This window comes from Mustela nivalis, assembly GCF_964662115.1.
Source record: "Mustela nivalis genome assembly, chromosome: 13".
NCBI lineage: Eukaryota > Metazoa > Chordata > Mammalia > Carnivora > Mustelidae > Mustela > Mustela nivalis.
The window spans coordinates 29749784-29768948 of NC_139032.1; the positions used below are offsets into that span (position 1 = coordinate 29749784).

The 19165-nt window shown below is 45.0% G+C and overlaps 1 protein-coding gene across 4 annotated transcripts in view; it reads right to left on the minus strand.

Annotated features, from left to right (window-relative positions):
- Positions 1-19165, minus strand: part of PTCH1 (patched 1) — a 70240-nt gene that overhangs the window by 26386 nt on the left and 24689 nt on the right. For all 4 annotated transcript variants that reach the window (XM_082697237.1, XM_082697238.1, XM_082697239.1 and 1 more), the window contains 10 exons: positions 14500-14689; positions 11348-11417; positions 11162-11253; positions 9572-9770; positions 9152-9273; positions 8200-8347; positions 7226-7357; positions 6668-6823; positions 5935-6033; positions 5283-5408 (listed from right to left, as the gene is read on the minus strand). In XM_082697237.1, coding sequence (XP_082553363.1) covers positions 5283-5408; positions 5935-6033; positions 6668-6823; positions 7226-7357; positions 8200-8347; positions 9152-9273; positions 9572-9770; positions 11162-11253; positions 11348-11417; positions 14500-14689 — 1334 coding nt within the window. The remainder of the gene's footprint in view (positions 1-5282; positions 5409-5934; positions 6034-6667; positions 6824-7225; positions 7358-8199; positions 8348-9151; positions 9274-9571; positions 9771-11161; positions 11254-11347; positions 11418-14499; positions 14690-19165) is intronic.

Consider the following 19165-nt stretch of genomic DNA (forward strand, 5'->3'; position numbering starts at 1 on the left):
ACACACACACTCCAAATGGAATGCTAAGTAACCAAGAAATCATCAGAAATTTTTTTGAAAAATAAAAAGTCTCAGGAAGTTTTCCAAAGAACTACTCAGTTCTAAAACGTCCTCCAACTGGGAAAATGTCTCTGGGGGAGAAAAGAAAACCTGCTTGTAAGAGATACCCAACAGAATCAGAAGAGACCTCTGCAAAGGGCTTCTGATAATAATTGTGAATTTATGCTCAAGGTGAAAGATCAAGGATGAGGTCTGGAAAGGTACCTTTCGATAATTAATTCCCTGTCAAGTCTACAAAACCAAAAAATCATCAAGAGTCTTGTTCTAAAAATTACCTAACTCCTCTCTTCTTAGTCCGCTTTGAAATTCCTCACCAACTTGAAATATTTGAAACCAGTGAACTTAACCGCTCTAATGAATGGTCTTTAAAGGCCTGCTGGATTGACTTAATATGAAAATCACTATTTTGACTAGAGGATTCACCTTAGAGACAAACACTTTAGAAAAGGAAAGTGAGGACATGGTGCTGGGAATTGGAGACACAGAAATAAGACAAGGACTGACCTACCATAAACTACAGTCCAGGCTAAGAAATGTAGTAATCGGGGTGCCTGGGTGGCTCAGTCATTAATCGTCTGCCTTTGACTCAGGTCATGATCCCAGAGTCCTGGGACCGAACCCCACATTGGGCTCCCTGGTCAGTGGGGATCCTGCTTCTCCCTTTCCCACTCCCTCTGCTTGTGTTCCTTCTCTAGCTGTGTCTCTCTGTCAAATAAATAAATAAAATCTTAAAAAAATATATAGTAATAAAAGCTTGCAAAGGGTTCCACAGCAGCTCAGAGAGGGAGGAGTTCCCACGTAGGGGTATGCGTGGGGGTATGTGGGGGCAGGGGGTGGTCAAGGGAGGTTCTCAGGGAGGTGTAGAAGACAAAACTGGCATCTGCTGGGCCGAGGAGGAAGGATGTGCCACGTGGAGGAATTCCACAAGCTGTGTCTAAGAGGGAGACCCAGAATTCTGTTGCAGGCAGAGAAAGAACAAAGGGGGAGTCATGGGAGACCAGGTAGTTAATACACAATTCACTCAATCCCCACAGCAACCAGGACTGCCATAATCACTGCTGTTGACACTAGTATCTAACAGAGACTCCACAGTGCAAGGGATGGTCACCAAGTCTGTGGTTACTGAGTAAATCAAATTTAGACACAGGCTTGGTGTTGAAGCCCTCAGCCTGACTGAGACCTGGGGGTTCCTGTCACCTGGTCACTTCCTGAGGGGATGGACACAGGCTGGGCTGGGTCTCCTGACCAAGCCGACCACAGGGATGCTGGCAGGGATGGGTCTGATTCTCAAGGAGATTTTTCAGGAAAACTCAGTCCTGGAGGCGGAATCCTTTCAGCTTTTCTTTCTATGACCAGCATGTTTAGAATTTGGGGGTGGAATGCAACAGAACACTCCCGGGCATCTCACTCTGGACAAAAGTTCCTAAGGCTGCAGAACCCAAGCAGCCCAGGTGCTCTGGCAGGAACAACACCGAGGCTTCCACGGTGGCTGGGGACACATCTGCTACCAGCTTTATCCCCTGGTGGACTCTATGGAGGACATGAAGAACCCCCAAACTCTGAAGAGTAGCGTCCTGTCTGCTATCGCTGCCAAGTGGCATGTTGCATACACAGGAAGGACATATCCGGACAGGAAAACAGCACAACTTCCACGTCCCATTCAAGTGCACCCAAACGGTAAAGACCAGCAAGCAGCAAGGACTTCTCAGCAAGGGAGAAGTGTCACCGCTGGTGCAAAGGGGAGTCTAAGACATCGTAAGAAAAGATGAGAAGATGATGGGGATGATTTGCAGGGTCAATCAATTCTAATCACTGTGCTTGAAGGAAATGTCCCCACCCATTCTGTTCCCCCGGCCTGTGGCAGGTGGGCCTGTGGCAGAACACCTACCGGTGCTCTGCTGAGACCCTTGCAGAGCAGAGACAAACTGACCCTGCCCAGAGGGCCCTCAACTAGAACTCCTCACTGTGTGGAACAAGTGTTCTTCCATTGAAGAACAAATCCCATTCAGGTACCAGCAAAGCCCCAGTGCAGGGCACTGGTACCCAAAGAATTCGACGGTGCCATTGCTTTCTGGTATAGAGGTGGCATTTGGACAGATGGATGGAGATTGGTAAGGAAGTCTAGGACAGTTTCTTTGGGAAAAAATAATTTTATTTATTTTGGTAAAGTTAGACAATCGCGAAAGTTCCAAAAAGACAAATCCTAAATTAACATGGATTTATTACTGGAGAGAACCACTATAATCTCTTTCTTTTGAGGCTTAACCTATAGTATCCTGAGAACACAAACGCAAATGAATACCTGGAGGCACAACTTAACCCAATTCACTAAAAGAAAGAGAAGCTATATCAGGGTCAACTTTGAATGTCAATCTATTTAAAAGGAAACCAGTGTAAATTTCTGATGGCTAAAGCAAAAAGCACAACACATTCACTCTCTTTTCTTCTTACATTTTCTTTTTCTTTCCTTTTCCTTATTTATTTATTTTTTAGTTTGTTTTTTTGACAGAGAATGAGCCAATAATATGGGAAGTCAGTCATTAATTCAAGAGGACTCCTGGAAGGCCTCAGTTTTCTAAAGTGGTATCCAGGGGCTTGGAATAGAAACGCAAAACACACAGTACTCATTTCATTTCGGTAAGGTGCTTGCTTACCTGGGGAGAACTTTAGTGTACTGGCTTTTCTAAAAGGCGTAAGGGAAACTCATGTAGCTTTTCAGACCACCACACCATAGGGTATCATTAAAGGACAGTATGCCTTGATGAATCATCAGTGTACTGAGAGAGGAGAGGACAAAATGAGAGAGAGACACACAAGAAGAAATGAAGGAGCGTGAGGCGGAGCAGAAATAAAGAGCAGCAAGGAAAAGGCGAGCGGAAAGGGCGAGAGGCGGGAGAGGGTCTCACTGTCACAGGAGGGGGACAATTTCTCAACACTGGCGTCTGCTGCGGGTGAAGGCAGTAAGACGGGAGACTGCAGAAAGGCATTCTAGAAAGGTAATTGTCCCAACACTTAAGCGGGCCCCTTTCACTTGTCTTCTACATCACTGAGCAGTGAGGCAGCTAGATATATTTTCATTTTCTTATTCAGATTTAACTTTATGAATTAGTTCACTTATTACTTCTACTTTTAGATATTTATAATAAACCCTTTATTATTTTCTTTTCTTTCTTTCTTTCTTTTTTTTTTTTTTTTAGTATTTTTCTTTCGGGGGTGATGGTTGCAGTAATTGGTATAAAAATCTTTTCTCATGTTCTGTCTTACACTAAGTATTAAGTAAGTCTAATGCCCCAGACACAGCAGAATCATTAGCTGCTCAGGTCTTCATAAGCCATCGCTGAAATGAAATTCAAATATGAAGACTATAAAGGAGCGAAGAGTGTGGACAAAAGCAAAAAGAGAAACCAAACTTACGATTTGTCAGTTTCTCTTCCTGGACACAGGAAATCACCCTTCTGGTGATTAACAAGAGTAAAGCAGTAGGAAGAAGCTGGATATAAGAACAGCTTAAAAAGTGACCCCAAGGGGCGCCTGGGTGGCTCTGTTGGATAAACGACCCCAGCTCTTGATTTTTGGCTCAGGTGACGATGTCAGGATTGTGAAATCGGGCTCCGCACTGAATGTGGAGCCTGCTCTCTTTCTCCCTCTGCTCCTCGTTCTTTAAAAAAAAAAAGGTGACACTGAAAGTATTTTCCCTTAAAAACCTGGCCATCTCATAAATTATCGTCATACTGAGAGAGGACAGATGATATCATAGTGATAGAGAATAAGGGGGGAAACCACCGCTCCTCTCTTGGAAAACAGTTGAAACTTTAAAGTGAATTTAATTCACAAAACTTCGGTAACATCTTTGCGATACCAACACCTGAAACCATTTGGGGCTTAGGAGGACCCCATCCCAAACCGGTCAGTTAGCGTTCTTCTTCCGCTGTGCTGACCAGTGTCAGGATTCCTCAGAGTTTCCAAGCAGCCGCAGAGCCCTGCCAGCACTCCAGACCAAGCACAGAATGGACCAGAGCTGTGTCCCCAGCCTAGGGAGCTCTCCATTCTTACCGTTCGTATAAGCTGGCTCTCTGCGCCACAGAAATATCTTGGTGGCCTCTAGGTGTAGAAAGGCCTGGTTTGGGAAGAGAGAGCAGTACAATGCAGGAGCCACACTGCTCTGCAGAAGGAGGGCGGAGGCATTTTGACTTTTCTTTGCAGCCTGAGAGGAGGGTAGGAGACCAAAAGAAGAGAGGGCTGGAAGAGACTGTGGAGGAGCTAAGGGAAGAGGCGGTGAGTGAGTGCGGGCCACCGACAAACCCCTACAGGCGGAGGATGGCCCCTATATTTGGACGGTGGGACCCTCGAACAACACGGGTTTGAACCGCACGGGTCCACTTTGAGGTTGACTGTTTCCAATAAACACACTGCAGCACTCGAGATGTATTTTTCTCTTCCTTAGGTTTTTCTTAATAACGTTTCCCCCTAGCTTATTTTGTTGTAAGTAAACAGATGGATTAGGCATGTGTTAATTGATTGTTTATGTTATCAGTAAGGCTTCCGGTTAACAGCCGCTATTAGTAGTTAAATTTCAGGGGAGCTCAAAGTTATATGAAGATCTGACTGTGTGGGAGGGGTGTCAGCCCCCCCCCAACCCCAGGTTGTTCAAGGGTCAACCGTACACAATTCTAAGTGATCACCTGGCCTGGTCTATACCGCAGCCTCTTCCTCTTGGTCAGGAAAATCTGTTCTGTACAACTGCCTTGTGTTGCTGCTTTAGGGTCACAGAGAGGGTGGGTGGCGCTTTGGGGCTGAGGAAGCCAGCAGGGAAGCCCAGTGGGCACTGGCAGCAGGGATGGCCACAATCTGGCCACACTGTGGATGAAACCAGAGGACTTCTGGCTGTCCGGAACAGGGGAGCTTCTCAGCACCCTATACAGAGTGGCCCTCGTGTTGTTTTAGTCTCACTATACAGCAAAGGACCACTCCCTAAGGCAGCAGGTCCTGGGGCTACCCAGTGTCTGGGCTCTAGGACTAAAAGAAGGGGAAGAGCCCTGAGATGTATTTTAGAGGGAATGTTGGGCTTGTTGCATCAGGAAGCTTCTACCATAAGAGCCCCAGATGCGGACACGCTACCTGGAATCTGGCAGCAGTACCAGAAACACGTTAGAGGGGGAGGGGAGGCGGGCTGCTCGGCCTCCGTGCTGTGCTCGCAACATGTTTCAGCCCTGCAAACTCACCTGGAGGGAGAAGGCTCGCAGGGCGGGAATGGGGATCAGTGCGGCCATAAAGAAGGCGGTGACGTTGCTGATGGAGGTGAGGGCCACGCTGGCTCCCGTGCGTTTGAGGCACTCTCCAGTCCTGTCCTGAGGACGAGAAACCACAGTGCTGAGAGCTGCACAACGCGGGGTCCCCTCATGCCACAGGTCAGGCCAATAGTTCAAATTCATGACACATGGAGACAACACGTAGTTTATCATGCTGACGTCAGAGTGGAAGAAAGGGTTATCTCTGCCTACCCCTGATACTGGCATCGAAAATGCTTTCAGGACTACCTATACAGTCCTGTGCGTTCCCGACTACCGCATCCAAAGCACAGAGCTGTGAGACAATCACTGAAGTCAATTTTTAGGATTTAAAAGGGGTGTGTTGGGAGAGGAGGGAGGGTGGGGACAAAGTGACCCAAAAACCCCACAAAAATCCAGAAAAGCAAATACGGGCTTTGAAATAGGTGTTCTGCAATTCTTCTCATCTCTTTCACTCATTTAGAGGCAGTAACATGTCATTGACTTGGTCTACTAGGCCAGATTCAAGAAAATTAAAGGACAAATACTCAAGAACAGAGGTGATTTTGGCTGGCTCCAAAGCTTTCTGCTTTTGTTTTTCTATTACCTCAAAAGGGATTCTTTTATTCTGTCCTGTTTCACTAAATGCATGTGCCAGAAGGAAAACATCATCCACGCCAACGCCAAGAGCAAGAAATGGCAAAACCTGCAGTGAACACAAAGGGTGGTACGTTAGACACATGAAGTCCAATTCAGTTCCTTCTAGAGCCATGGGGAACATTGCCCCAGCAACTACCCTCAGGGCAGCTTACAGCAGCTCATGGTGAAGAACCTAGTTCCCAGGTTAAAATCCCCTGGATCTAGCCCTCTGGCTCACAGGAGGTCTTATCTATCCATTTCTATTTTTTTACTTAAGCTAATAAATGATAAGGAAGCTAACCCATCAGAAGCAGTGGTTCTCAGAACACGATCCCTGGATGCGCATCATGGAGAACAGGTAATTAGAAACTCCAGGAGTGGAGCCCAGCAATTGGAGATGTCACCAGCCCTTCACATGACTCTACTGCACACTCAAGTCTGAGAACCATGGCTCTAATGAATGACCTTCACTGCGTTGATAAGTGAAACTTCTCTACCACCACCAAGTCCCCACAGAACTTCCACCCAGTGTCAAGGGCTCCACTTAGGAGATAGCAACCCCCCCGCCTCCCAGGAAGTGAGGCATCTTGGTAGTAAAGGTTGGAGGACCTGTGGGTGACATGGACACAGAGGAGACCACTAGGCCAAGCCTGGGGAGGGGTATTTGTCGACAAACAGTAGATGGATGGCTCCTTTAGTACCTGAGTTGTTGCAGCGTTAAAGGAAATCCCGATCAATGAGCACAGGCCCAATCCTGCAGCTACTGACAGTGCAACCAACAGGACGCCAGCCAGCCCCACGGCACCCTGGGACTTGGAGCAGTCCCAGCGCAGCATGGTTAAACAGGCATAGGCAAGCTGCGAGCAGAACAACGGGGTGGGGGGCAGGTGAAGGAATGAGGAGGGGGAGACAGGGAAGGGGGAGACACAAAACAAAAGCCAAACATTAGAATGTGTAAGGATTCTAATGTTTTCCCCCACCCATCACCCCAAATCAAAAGGTAGAACTTATGAAATCCAACAACAATTTACACTACAGACATCACATGAAATGATATGAGTCAAAGATGGGCAAACCGCAAATGGGAGAAAACGCTTTACACGACCATTTTTGAAATCAAAGCCGAGCTCTCTCTGTCTTGGATGCACGTGTGTGTTAAGAGCAGTTAAAAAGCAGGGGCAGTCATGGAAGAGATCAAACCCCAAAACTAAACCAGCTCTCCCCCCGTGCTCCCCCCAGAGAACCGAGCTGACTGTTACCATCAGTAGGTAGCCACTGGCCACTCGGATGACACTGACATCAGAGAAGGACTTCAGGATGTCGTCCAGGGTCGTCGTGGTAAAGGAAAGCACCTTCTGAGTGGAGTTGGGAGCAACACTTTGATGAACCACCTGTGGTCACAACATAAAGTCCCAAACAGAATGGAAGTGTCAGTGAGCTTCAAGAGCACAGACCTTGGGGGACGTGTCCCCTCCACTAAAGCCTCACTTTTTTCTGATGCATTCATTAAAAAGAGTTCTACATGATTCAGGTTTGAACTTCGGACTGACGTGAAATGACCCTGGTCCCGGAACAATGAAGGCCACTGCCGGTCAGCTGGGAATGTGGTGCCATGGTGAGCCGGTGCCCGACGTCTACAGTATCTCTAGGTCCTGTGCACCTGAGGCCGACCTTCTCCTCTCCGCGGCTCTACAACAGACCTGTGGTCCCCTCGGCTCCCCCCAATCCAAAACAACTCATTCTTGAGGCCACTCCTCCCCCCCTTCATTCACTGGCCACTTTTAAAAGGTCACATGCAGCTCAGCAGAGGTCACTGCTTGGGAAACAAAGGCCAGCTCCTGTCACATGACCTAACCAAGGGGGACTGCAGCTGTGAACAGATTCTATGCTTTGCTAATGTTTTCCAGACACTTTTTCTTGCTAACCCAGTGTTTTTTTAAAAACTGTTACGCCTTCGCTCTGGAGTTCACAATTGGTTACTCAAAATGTCTTACGCGTCCCAATTAAAATTAGCTATCACCCACACAGGAAGGTTTCCATATCTAGGAAAGGAAAAAAAGTTTTCACTCTACCAGGTCCCCAAAATGACGATTTGTTTTGAAAACAGGTTCTAGTGAAAAAACAAAACAAAACAAAACAAAACCCGTTTTAAAACATGGCAACAATGAAGCACGGAGTAACTGAGGGGTTTATACCCAGATTCAAAGGTGGGCGTTGGAATGCGCCGATTTACCTCCACGTATGTCCTCTGCCAAGCCTCCAGGATGGCTGCTGCCTTGTCCTCGTTCCAGTTGATGTGCGAGACATACTCGTACCCCTTGAAGTGCTCATACATTTGCTTGGGAGTCATTAACTGAAACATGGTCTGCAAGGCGTGGGCACTGTGACAAGGAGGCAAAGACACGACATCAGCATTCCCAGGAAGCTGTCCTTCCTGCTTAAACTCCTGAACGCACGCCCTGCCTCACTCACGGCCCTTCTCTCCTACAAGAGCACATGTTTCCATTAAATGGGACCTGGATGGTGATTTTATTTAATAGATGGATGTACCATATTAAAGGTGTAACCTTACAAACCTTTTACAGATATACCCCAAAATTCAATTAATAAGCAATTTCCTTTCTCAGTTTCTAGTCAGTGAGACAGGAAGGGTAGGGGAGCAGATAGCTTGACCAGATACGCTGGGCTCGGGAGTGTGCGCTCGGGTGTGCAGAAATCCCAGCCGACAGCCCTCCCCAGGGAGAGATCTCAGATGGAGAGCCTGACGCTTGACCGAGGGGAGTCTGCGAGTGCCCAGAGGAGGGTTCTTGTTCAGCCGTCGGCTGTCGGCCAGTCTGTGACAGAACTGAGCTCCTACCGCTCCTCCCTACTCGCTGTGACCACTGCCGCCCGCCTGCCTTACACTTGTCCCCATTTTCTACGTACTAGGTCTTCTACAAACCTACAGTCACTAACTATGGTCCCGATGAAAACAACAAATCGCTTGAAAAATTCCCCACAGGGTGGTTTTTCAAGCTAGTCTGGTCCACTAGTATTTCCTAATATTCTATTACACCAGACGGCTAGCTAGGATAACAGTTAGGTATTAGTACAAATACACTTGCAGATGTCAGGAGGAAAGTGGTTTCTGAGGAAAGGACAAAAAAAATAGATGGCTTGGATTTTTCCTCCATGTGCTGGATTACCTGACAAGCTTCCCAGTGCTATTCTTGACTGTGCCACCCACAATCAGTTCCTCCTGCCAGTGCATATACTTTCGGGATAATCCATGACATCCACCGTTCAAAACAAGGGCCACATCAAGAGGCTAAAATAAAAAGACAGCCACATAATTATGGGAATTAGCAGGCAGGTCACATGCCTTGTTAAAATCCAGTGCATTAAGGGCTTGTTTGTTTCAGAGAGAACATTAATAACAAGGCTAATGAGAGGCATACGGCAAATCTTGCAGCAAAATTTAGCTCTATAAACAAACTTAGCTCCATAGACAAAAAAAGATCGTTGAAAATCAAATCTTAAAAATGAAAATAATAGGACTAGGCATGGGGGGAAGACTGCAAGCTTTGCTCTCGGTCCCTGGGAGCAGAATCAATGACTGTACTCACTTTGGTTGCATTCTTGTTGGGAGCTGTGGCCGGGCAGTCTGGATCAGCCGGGTTGAGGCAGGGCCGGTCCATATAACCATGACCAACTTCAGCCTTATTCAGCATTTCCTCCCAGCTGTCCACTTGATAGTTTATTTTCTTTAACTCTTCCAGGAATTCCAAAGGGTCAAAGTTTGTCCACTGCAAAGGAGGCTTACCTCTGTGAAAGAAATTAGAAGGCGAAACCATGAAAAGAGGCTTTTCCAAGCCTCTGAGCCTGTGCAGATCGTGTATACTGCGTCCGGGCTGCACGAGGCTTTCTGGGAGTGCTGCAGCGCGGGGACCCTGGTATGGAAAATGAGTGCTCCTTTCCCGGGGAGCTGTATGCAAACCCGGTCAGGAAAATAACTCATGAATGGAAATGGCAAGCAGAGAGCTTGTAAGTTAACGAAGAGATCAAAGACTCGTTACTGGCTACTATGTCCTCTTTAACACCTGAAATTAAAATTTGCCAAAGACTGAAATCCAAAAATAAGGGTTGGGGGTGGTGGGGCAGTGGCAGGGGGCAGGGAGGAGAAGAAGGAATCATGATGTCAAATTAGCACTTTCCAGCCTTATAAATGCTTTGTAAATGTCGTCAATCAAAATATTTGATCTCCATTACCTTCAATAATCCCATACTTATGAGTTCTCTCTGACAGCCTGGCAGTGGACCCCGAAAGCCCCCTGCTGCCTCTGCCATCACCACCATCAAGGCCACTTCCCCCCACACTCACTTTTGAATCTGTGCTGTTGACAGACCAGAAAGGCTTTTGGCTGCCTGTTATGTGGTTCAAACCACACTGTAGCTGCTTAACCAGGCTGAAGTCATTATTCAGAATCTCCCAACCAGAAAACACAAACCCCCTTATTTCCCATCTAAAACTGTACACTGAAGGTCAGGGTATGGCCACTGCAAATTGCTTTTGCAGATATGCGTAAGCTAGGACAGAAACAATAACCCAAGCACGAACTCTTGCATAATTAACTGAAAATGTCTACACTGATTAACAATTATTTCTTAAAAGATGCAGAGTATATAATATCCAACTGGTAACCTGTGAGGCATCCCCCTACCATGGCCTTCAAAGATAGCGGATTTCCCCCTTCAATGTCATTAATGTGATCCAAAGAAAGGTTAGTGTTTTACTCTGCAGGAATCTTGAACTTTAACTCAATATATTTAATTCTGACATGTACGCACTAATACATTCTCTTTCCTTACAAAATAACTTAAACCTATGGCAGTGCCTGGTTAGCAAAACTGCGAACACTTTATTAAAGAGTTAAAAATCATACATACTGAAAAAATTTGCATTTTATTTGCATATAAATAGGTTGGTAAAAGTGAATGAAATTTAATGGTGCCTTCAGAACTTTTTTTTGAAAAGAGGAAAAACATTCTGCTGACGTCCCCTATCCCCCAACTATTCACTCAAAAAATGCCCCTGGAATTTCAGTGTTTTTATTTCTTGTTCAAAACTGAAATAGAATAAACAATGATCCAGTAACATCCGAAACATTCTAAAGTTTAGAAATCACAGACATCAGAAAATAAGATCACATACTTACAGTAGGTATGCTGTCCCAGATTGTAACTTTGCCCCTTCCCAGAAGCAGTCCAAAGGTGTAATAATTAAACAAGGGTAAAGATATTCTATTATCTGTCAAAGTTAAAAAGAACAGGCCACATGTTAGGATAACACACACCACTGAGGAATTTTTGAGAATTTCTTGGAAAAAAAAAGGAAACTATACCTGATCCATGTAACCTGTTTCTGTGATAAGTTCTCCGGATTTGTAACACAAGTGTTCCAATTTCCACTGTCTAGTGAAATAGAAAGCAGAGACAAACATTCTTACTGTAATAACCTAAGGAAATCAGTGCAAAATTGGAACTATAGAACATTTAGAAAGAACTGCAATTTCGATCACTTTTTAGTATCTGTCAAAGGAGCACAACTTTTGCCAAGTAAAGACTCAACAGGCTTGCTTTAATGAATAGATAATACTCAATTGTATATAACATGTGGGTGTTTATGTAAATGAATGCTATCAAAGTACTTGAAAAGTCTTGTTTTCTTAAGTATCCTCCCAATAATCTTGTTTACACCATTAATCTTTTTCCTACATACATTACAATTTCAGGGAAGATAATTCAGAGTTGAATTATCACAAATTCAAAATAAATGGAGACTAATTAGTAAGGTTTCTAGCATATTAACATATATTCAGGTGGGAAAATATTACTGACTTTTTTTTTTTTTTTTTTTTACTGGAGTTAATGTCCTTATTAACAGTGTTCAAAATGAATTCTCCTGCTCTTCACCATGAATGCTGTTAACAACACTGCCAGGTGGCCAGATTTCCTACTTTCCAGCTTTTTATTCTTGTTCTATAGGCAGGACATTAAATATACTGTTCCACAATTACCTTACTATCTATCACCTATCTCTTATTCTGTCATCTCTATAAAAATGCTCTGTAAGCCCATGTCTTTCCAAGTGTCTCAGGAAGATAAACTTACCTTGAAAAAAGAGTAAAATTTAAAAGGGTAGGGATGGCAAAACCAGAAGAAAAATACGTTTTTAAGTCTCTCTAAACTGCTCTATTTTGTTGGTCTCCTCTTTTTTTTTGTATTTGTCACCCAAAGGAACGTTCTGGACTTAGCCCACTTCCCTATGGAACCTTCACATCTATCCTGCAAGGTCCCCAACGAAATGCCACCCCTTCCCACTAGGCTGTTACTGCCCAGTGCTACTGAAAATCACCCCTTCACTTGAACTCCAGAGCACTGCTGGTCTGGTCTACTTCATACCTGGAGTACCTGGGCTGGGGAGCGCCTGTGCTTGGCTTTGGATGTACCCATCTACACTGATGTCTTCCCTCTTTCTAACCAGACCATCAGCTCCTGAGTGAAGGGCTCAAGTTATTCATCCATCCTTCCATCCACCATCCACCCACCCACCACAGATGCATCTTTGTATATATTCATTCTGAATTCCACACAGCATCAACATAGACTATCTGGCCTGAGGAGGTCCTCAATATCACTTGGTCAGTGAACTCACTTCCTTGAGAAGGGCATGACTGTGCATTAGAGAAACCTCTAGGGGGTCTTGGAGCCAGAAGAAAGCATTTGAAACCTGGCTCTACTGTTTAATAATTATAAGACCTTGGACAAATGCTCTAATTGATCTACTTCCTGGTTTTCTAGCTTAAAAAATGAGAAGGGTTGAACTAGGTGTTCTTTAAAGCTCATTGCAATGCATACAAGTTCTCTGGTTCCATCACACATAAAAAGAGTGTAATTTTATTGTACAGACACCCACATCTTCTCCTTAAGTGTGTAAGTGACAAGTCCCTTCAAGATAGGGTTCCCCCTATGTTAAAAATGGGTCAGCATGCTTGCAGTGGCCCTAGAATGCCCATTTCCACGTTCTTTACCGGGCCTCTCCCTACAAACTTTGCAAAACTGCGTTGGGTAGTTGCTTCCTCTACAGAATGGGAGGGATGTGCTGATAGAGCAGGGTGTGCTCACTAGTCAAGTCTGCCTGACCAAAGTGTCAGAATCTCTTTACGTTTTCCCTTTCATCCATTACATGTACCTCATTTTGTTCTCAGAGCCCCCTAAGGAGAGTAATTTTCAGATGAGGCAACAAGAACATGTGATTCATGCTGGATGCTAGGGCTTGGTCTCCAGCAACATGGGTCTTAGCCAGTCCAGTTGAGCCCACGGAGAGTGGAGGTTACCACAGCAGGGACAAGTCCAGATTTTCCTTTTATGCTTTCTCTTCATTCTCCCTGGCCACTGAGTATGCCTACAAAGCCACTTACTCACCTCTCCTGTGAAAAACTGTACTATCAACCACTCAGTTAAAAGGTGCTTTAAAGCAGTGCCTGGATGGCTCAGTTGGTTAGGCATCTGACTCCTGGTTTCGGCTCAAGTCACGATCTCATGTGCCGTGGGATCAAGCCCTGTATCAGGCTCCATGCTCAGTGTGGAGTCTGCTTGGGATTCTGCTTCTCCCTCTCCCTCTGCCTCTACCCCCACTAGTTCTCTCTCTCTAAAATAAATTAAAAAAAATAAAATCTTAAAACAAAAAAAGTGTTTAAAAGCCTTGGTGAGGGACAGGATAAGGTTAGGTAAATTCCAACTCAGTGGTCCCCTGAAAAGAAGGTTTAGTGACAGTCTTCTCAATAGCTCAGGGAGAAGACCCAGTTCAAATTCATAATCTAGGCAGTTAGTCAATCAATAAAACCCAAGTGCCCACCCTGATCTAAACACTGGGGTGCAAGGATGGACAAGAGATGTGGTCCCTGCCCTGAATAACTCACTGTTTCAATAGAGAAGAAAAAGGACTGTCAGTTTTGATCCAGAAGTCTTTGTATGTTTTTACTATACCCACAGCATTGTTAAATTAGCTATGAAGCTAAAGGATAATATTTTGTGAAGCAGTATATGACTCCTTTCAGTAAGAATTCACCAGAGTGGCTCAACCTGTTGGGCACTTTGTAATACATACCAATTGCCAATAACTGTGGGGAGTACAAAGTAACCAGAAGTAAGCTCTTACTTTTTTCCCCCCATTCTTTTAAAGTAGACGAAAGGCAATTCCAACGGTAACTTCTCCGAAAACATCTTAAGCAATGACATGTCTTCAGAATGGGTATATAGCCCCACAAACAACTGCTTGAAAGATCAGATTCATTTTGGGTATATAGGGCCTAGATACTTACTGAAAATACATGAACATGTATTTGATTTATCACTAATCTCTAGAAACAAAAATCAAGATTTTTTTTTTTAAAGAATCACTTCATTAGAAAACTATCTGAACTAACACTCTAAGCATATTTCCAGGGCAAGGTAACTTACTAAAACCAGCAGCTTCTTTCCACCAGCTTACCTGTTATACATATATACATGGACTCGGCTGGCCTGGAGGGCTGAGTCCAGGTGTTGTCGGAGGGCTTCTGGGGTCAGGACATTAGCACCGTCTTCTTTCGGGGTCTGAATCATGAGTTGAGGATTAAACATAGCCTCTTCTCCAATCTTCTGGCGAGTATAATTTAATTCACGACTTACTCGTCCACCAACTGACAAACATGTACAGGCTTCAATTAGAACAGCAACATCCCCACAAATTCATGTTCTGTTATCTCACTAGAGGTGCAGAATACGTGATAAATGATCTCTGGTCATGAACATGTATGGGAGATGTTTGGGGGTGGGGGTGGGCAACATTCACCATTATTATTATTGGCGACGTTCATTTCACCAATAAAAAACATTAAAAATATTCACTAAACCCGTGAACAACTGTCCTGCCCATTGCATATGCAAACTTAATGCATACGTGTTTGTGTACCTCCTAACTAATACACCATATGTGTGGAGGGGGAGGGGGAAGGAAAACTTGAGACACCTTTTCCCTGCAGACCAAACACCCCTGTTACAATTTCTTTCACTTGTGTAAACAATGTGCCCCTGCAGCCCAGTTCAAGATAAATGGCTTCAATTTACACTCTTCTTCTAAATAATCTAGCAAAAGAAACAAGGAAAGGTGGCAAATGTGTGTTCAGGACAAAACGTGCCAGGAGAAGATAAATAATGTGATTCACATCAGCTGGACTTGAGAGAAACCAAATGTCTCCGCCACAGCCCGGACGGCCAGTCTCTGGGTCCTGGCTCCACCAGACTCACCTGGCAGCATCCTGGAACAGAGGTGCCAGGTTCTGAGTGGCCCGGAAGCAGGCAGCCTGTGTTCCAGAAGCTCCCCTTGTGATTCTGATCCTGCTGCAGAGGCCAGAGCCCCAGCCCCAGGACCAACCGGCTCTCCAGCAGGCCAGCCACAGTGGGGCAAGCCACAGGCCAGGGCGGCAAGGTATGCGGCACATTGTTACTGCAAACTGCTTTTTTGCCTACTTCCTTAGGCCCTGCGTTATATTTTAATTATGGTTTTAGAACAGGCCAAGTTCAGAATGCTGCCACCTGGCTGGGAGGTATGGGGGGGAAGGGAGTTTCACTTCCTAACAGGATAGGTGTGCGGGGATACCGAAGGAGAGTGCTCTTGGAGAGGAGGGTGCTTTGACCCAATAGAGCCACAGGGAAGGGGTTGTTCAGGAAGGGGGCAGGAGGGCAGCAGAGAGAGAATCCTAGAATAGCACCCTCCCTTCTCCCCCTCCCTACACACATACTCCAAGGCCAGCTGATGAATCTGAACAGTGAGTCTGAATAGTTCCTGAAGTCACTGGTAAGTTGCATGTTTACTCAATAACAGGCCTTCAGCAGCAGTGTAGAAAGACCCTTCAACAATCATCCTAAGCTTTCCCACGAGGAGGATTCCTTTTTCTTCAAATTTAGTATTCAAGGACATAAACATTTGGTTTGGGCAAGTAAGTAAGTACTGGGAACAACGGGTTGTTTAGCTCTCTTGGCATATTTTATAAACAAGGGGGCAGGCTAAAAAAGCAAATAATGCCCTCATTAGGAAAGCTAGTCCAGATTCAGACTGGCAGGATCATCTGTGCAGGTCCACGCAGATGGTCAAGGCTACTAAGGAGTACTGTGAGGTGAGGCGGAACATACTGTGGGGTGTGTCAAAGAGGAGGAGAACGGGCGGGGAGCCGGCACGGGGGAGAGGGGGCAGAGAGGGGGAAATTACCAATGGGTTACAGAACCTATTAACCCTCCCAGGGCAGAAAACTTTGACAGATGCCCTGGGGAATTACGAGGACCCTGCCACCATTCTGAAGTTAAAGAAAGACCACAAAGGAAAACATAGGAAACTTGCAACAAAGGATAAATTTACAAGAAGTCCCAGGCCTTTTCAGGATGCTCTTCTAAAGCTGCCTGCAGGCAGGGTCTGGCTCCTTCTGGCAGGAATCACAATGCATTATTTCAACCAATTAACTAGTGAACTGAATTAGACTCAATCCACATTCTCTGGAGATAAAAAGACTGTTTGAGGCTAAAAAGCCAATTATTAGTCCAGAGGTCACTTCTGAAAAGCTACAGAGCTCCAAGCCAAGGAGCTCCAAATAGCCTTTTTGGGGGGGGGGGGAGGCTGAACTTCTTCCCCTTTTTTGGGACATGACATCAATGCCCCACACCTATAAATCATAAATATTTCCACCAGCTCCTCAAGCATTGGCATAGCATATGATCCCTTGTTCTGCTTGCAAAGTTCTGCTTCCTTTTATCTTTCCTGAACCTTAAGACTTCAGGTAAATTAAAACCATGAGGTACAAACAAAAGAGTAACAGCAAAGTGGGACAACCCTCCTCTTCCCTGCCTAAGAGCAGCAGCCTGACACTATAATGGAAAAAGGTGAAGCCCCAAGAGAAGAGCACGGGTGGCTCAGTGGGTTAAGCTGCTACCTTGGGCTCAGGTCATGATCTCAGGGTCCTGGGATCGAGTCCTGCATCGGGCTCTCTGCTCAGCAGGGAGCCTGTTTCCCTCTCTCTCTCTGCCTGCCTCTCTACTTGTGATCTCTCTCTGTCGAATAAATAAATAAAATCTTAAAAAAAAAAAATAAATAAATATCACATCAAGGTTCATGCTCCTGGAAAGAACTTTCTACGTGCTTTCAGACCGACCTTACAATAGGTCAATTATTTTATTACAGGGGGTGTCAGAAAGGATGCTATTTGCTGTAAGATATAAAATGTACTTCATAGGCTTTATAGGGTCACTTTTTAGATGGTTTAAGACATACATTTTAAATAAATGCAAATATTTTAATAAAGGTGTATGTCATGTTTCTGGAATTGAAAATCTTTTTGTTCGTTCATCTCTGTGTTCTAGGGATAAATTTAGTATTTTGCTAACATGACAACTGGTTTCAACCAAGACCGGACTATCACTGTGGGTAGACAGAGCAGCTAGAGATGAAAGACCCTGAATCTGAAGTGTCTTCAACCACCTAAGCTGTATCCCACTTTTGAGTACTGTTAAATTCAACTTCTTTTGAACTGAATACTACACAGCCATATTTTATTTAATATTTCATCTTATATTTAACCAAATATGAATGTCTTTGCAAAATTATTCAGTCACTTTAAGAAAGTCTCACTGACATCCACTTTCCTTGACAGAAAGCCATACCACAGTTCATTCACCTGACGAGCAGATGAGGACGCCTACTGTGCGCTCAATGGTGGGGTGCTGCGGTGGGTGAGGACAGCGTGTTCAGCTCCAAACAGCTCGCTGGCCAGTGAAGCACAGCGCTGACAGACAGACACATGGATAAGCTAACCTCATGGCAGGATAAGTGCCATGGCAGCAATCAAGGTGGTGATGCCACGTGAGTCACTGGGTGGCAGGAGAGGGGAAAGACCACTTCAAATGGAGTGGCCTGGGGAAGATCTAAATAGAAGGAACATTCAGCCTGACTTTGAAGGGCTGGGGGAACAGTGCCTGGGCAGAGGAACCAGCCCCCATTTTGGCTTGCAACAGGAAGAGAAAGGAGGCCAGTGTGGCTGGAACGCGGTGAGACTATAATTATGTCATTCACTTGGTTGTGCTGGTAGACTTAGCTCCTTCTCGGGTGTACCTGTGTCATAAACTGCGCAGCATTCATATGCTCTTACATCAGTATTCACCCAAGGGGCTCTGGAACGAGCTACCAGAAACAGAAACCTCTCTGGAAGGAGTGATTTTACGGACTCACCTGACTTCCGCTACCCTAGCAAAAGCCTAACCTAAATCACAGCTGAGTGACAGCCCAGAGCTGTTCCTAATCTAGCCCATCTTCCCCATCAGGCAGTGGTGTGAAGCTCCACCGCCAGGAAGCCCCACAAAACCCCCTTCAAATGGCTAAAATCCCAGGTGCAGTCTGGGAAATGGTTTCTGACTACTGAGCAGAATGAGCCATAATTCTCAGTATTGATGATGTAGATATGGGTACATACTGACAGCTAGGAGGTTTATGGAGAATATTTACCCATTTCCCTTTGGGAAAGTTTATTGCTATTTCTTAATTTTTCTGCACGGAGCTAGTACAATTAAAGACTTCCACATGACAAAAGGGGAAAAATACGAAGGCTACTTGGTAGGGATCTCAATGAAAAACAAGCCCAATGCAAAAATAACATGCCTATTCCTCATATTCTAAAGTCCTCTTATACTCTCTTCCTCCTTCCAAACGCAACAACTTTTAACAATAAAATAACAACCAAACTCTTTGAATGAGATATGTAAAAAATGTTATCTCAGGATCCCGGTACACAAAATAGCCTTTCAAATTTGTGTACGTTTTCCATTTGCAAAGCCATTTCACATTTCTTTACCTATTTATAAATATTTTGCATGGTGCTGCTTCCGCACTGAGCTGGGGCAAGCTGGACTGGACAGTCACATGATGAGAACCTGGATCAGAAGGGCTGGGTTCTGAGTCGAAGCTTTGCAACAAATCCTCGACACAGCAGGGCCTCAGTAACCTTCTCTGTGAAATGGGATGAAAACACTACTACTAACCTCATATTGTGGTGTGGTATTACCAATGTGTGAGAAATGTCCCAAACCCTTAACCAGGAGCTGAGCAGGCATCCATTCATCTGGTCACTTATTCA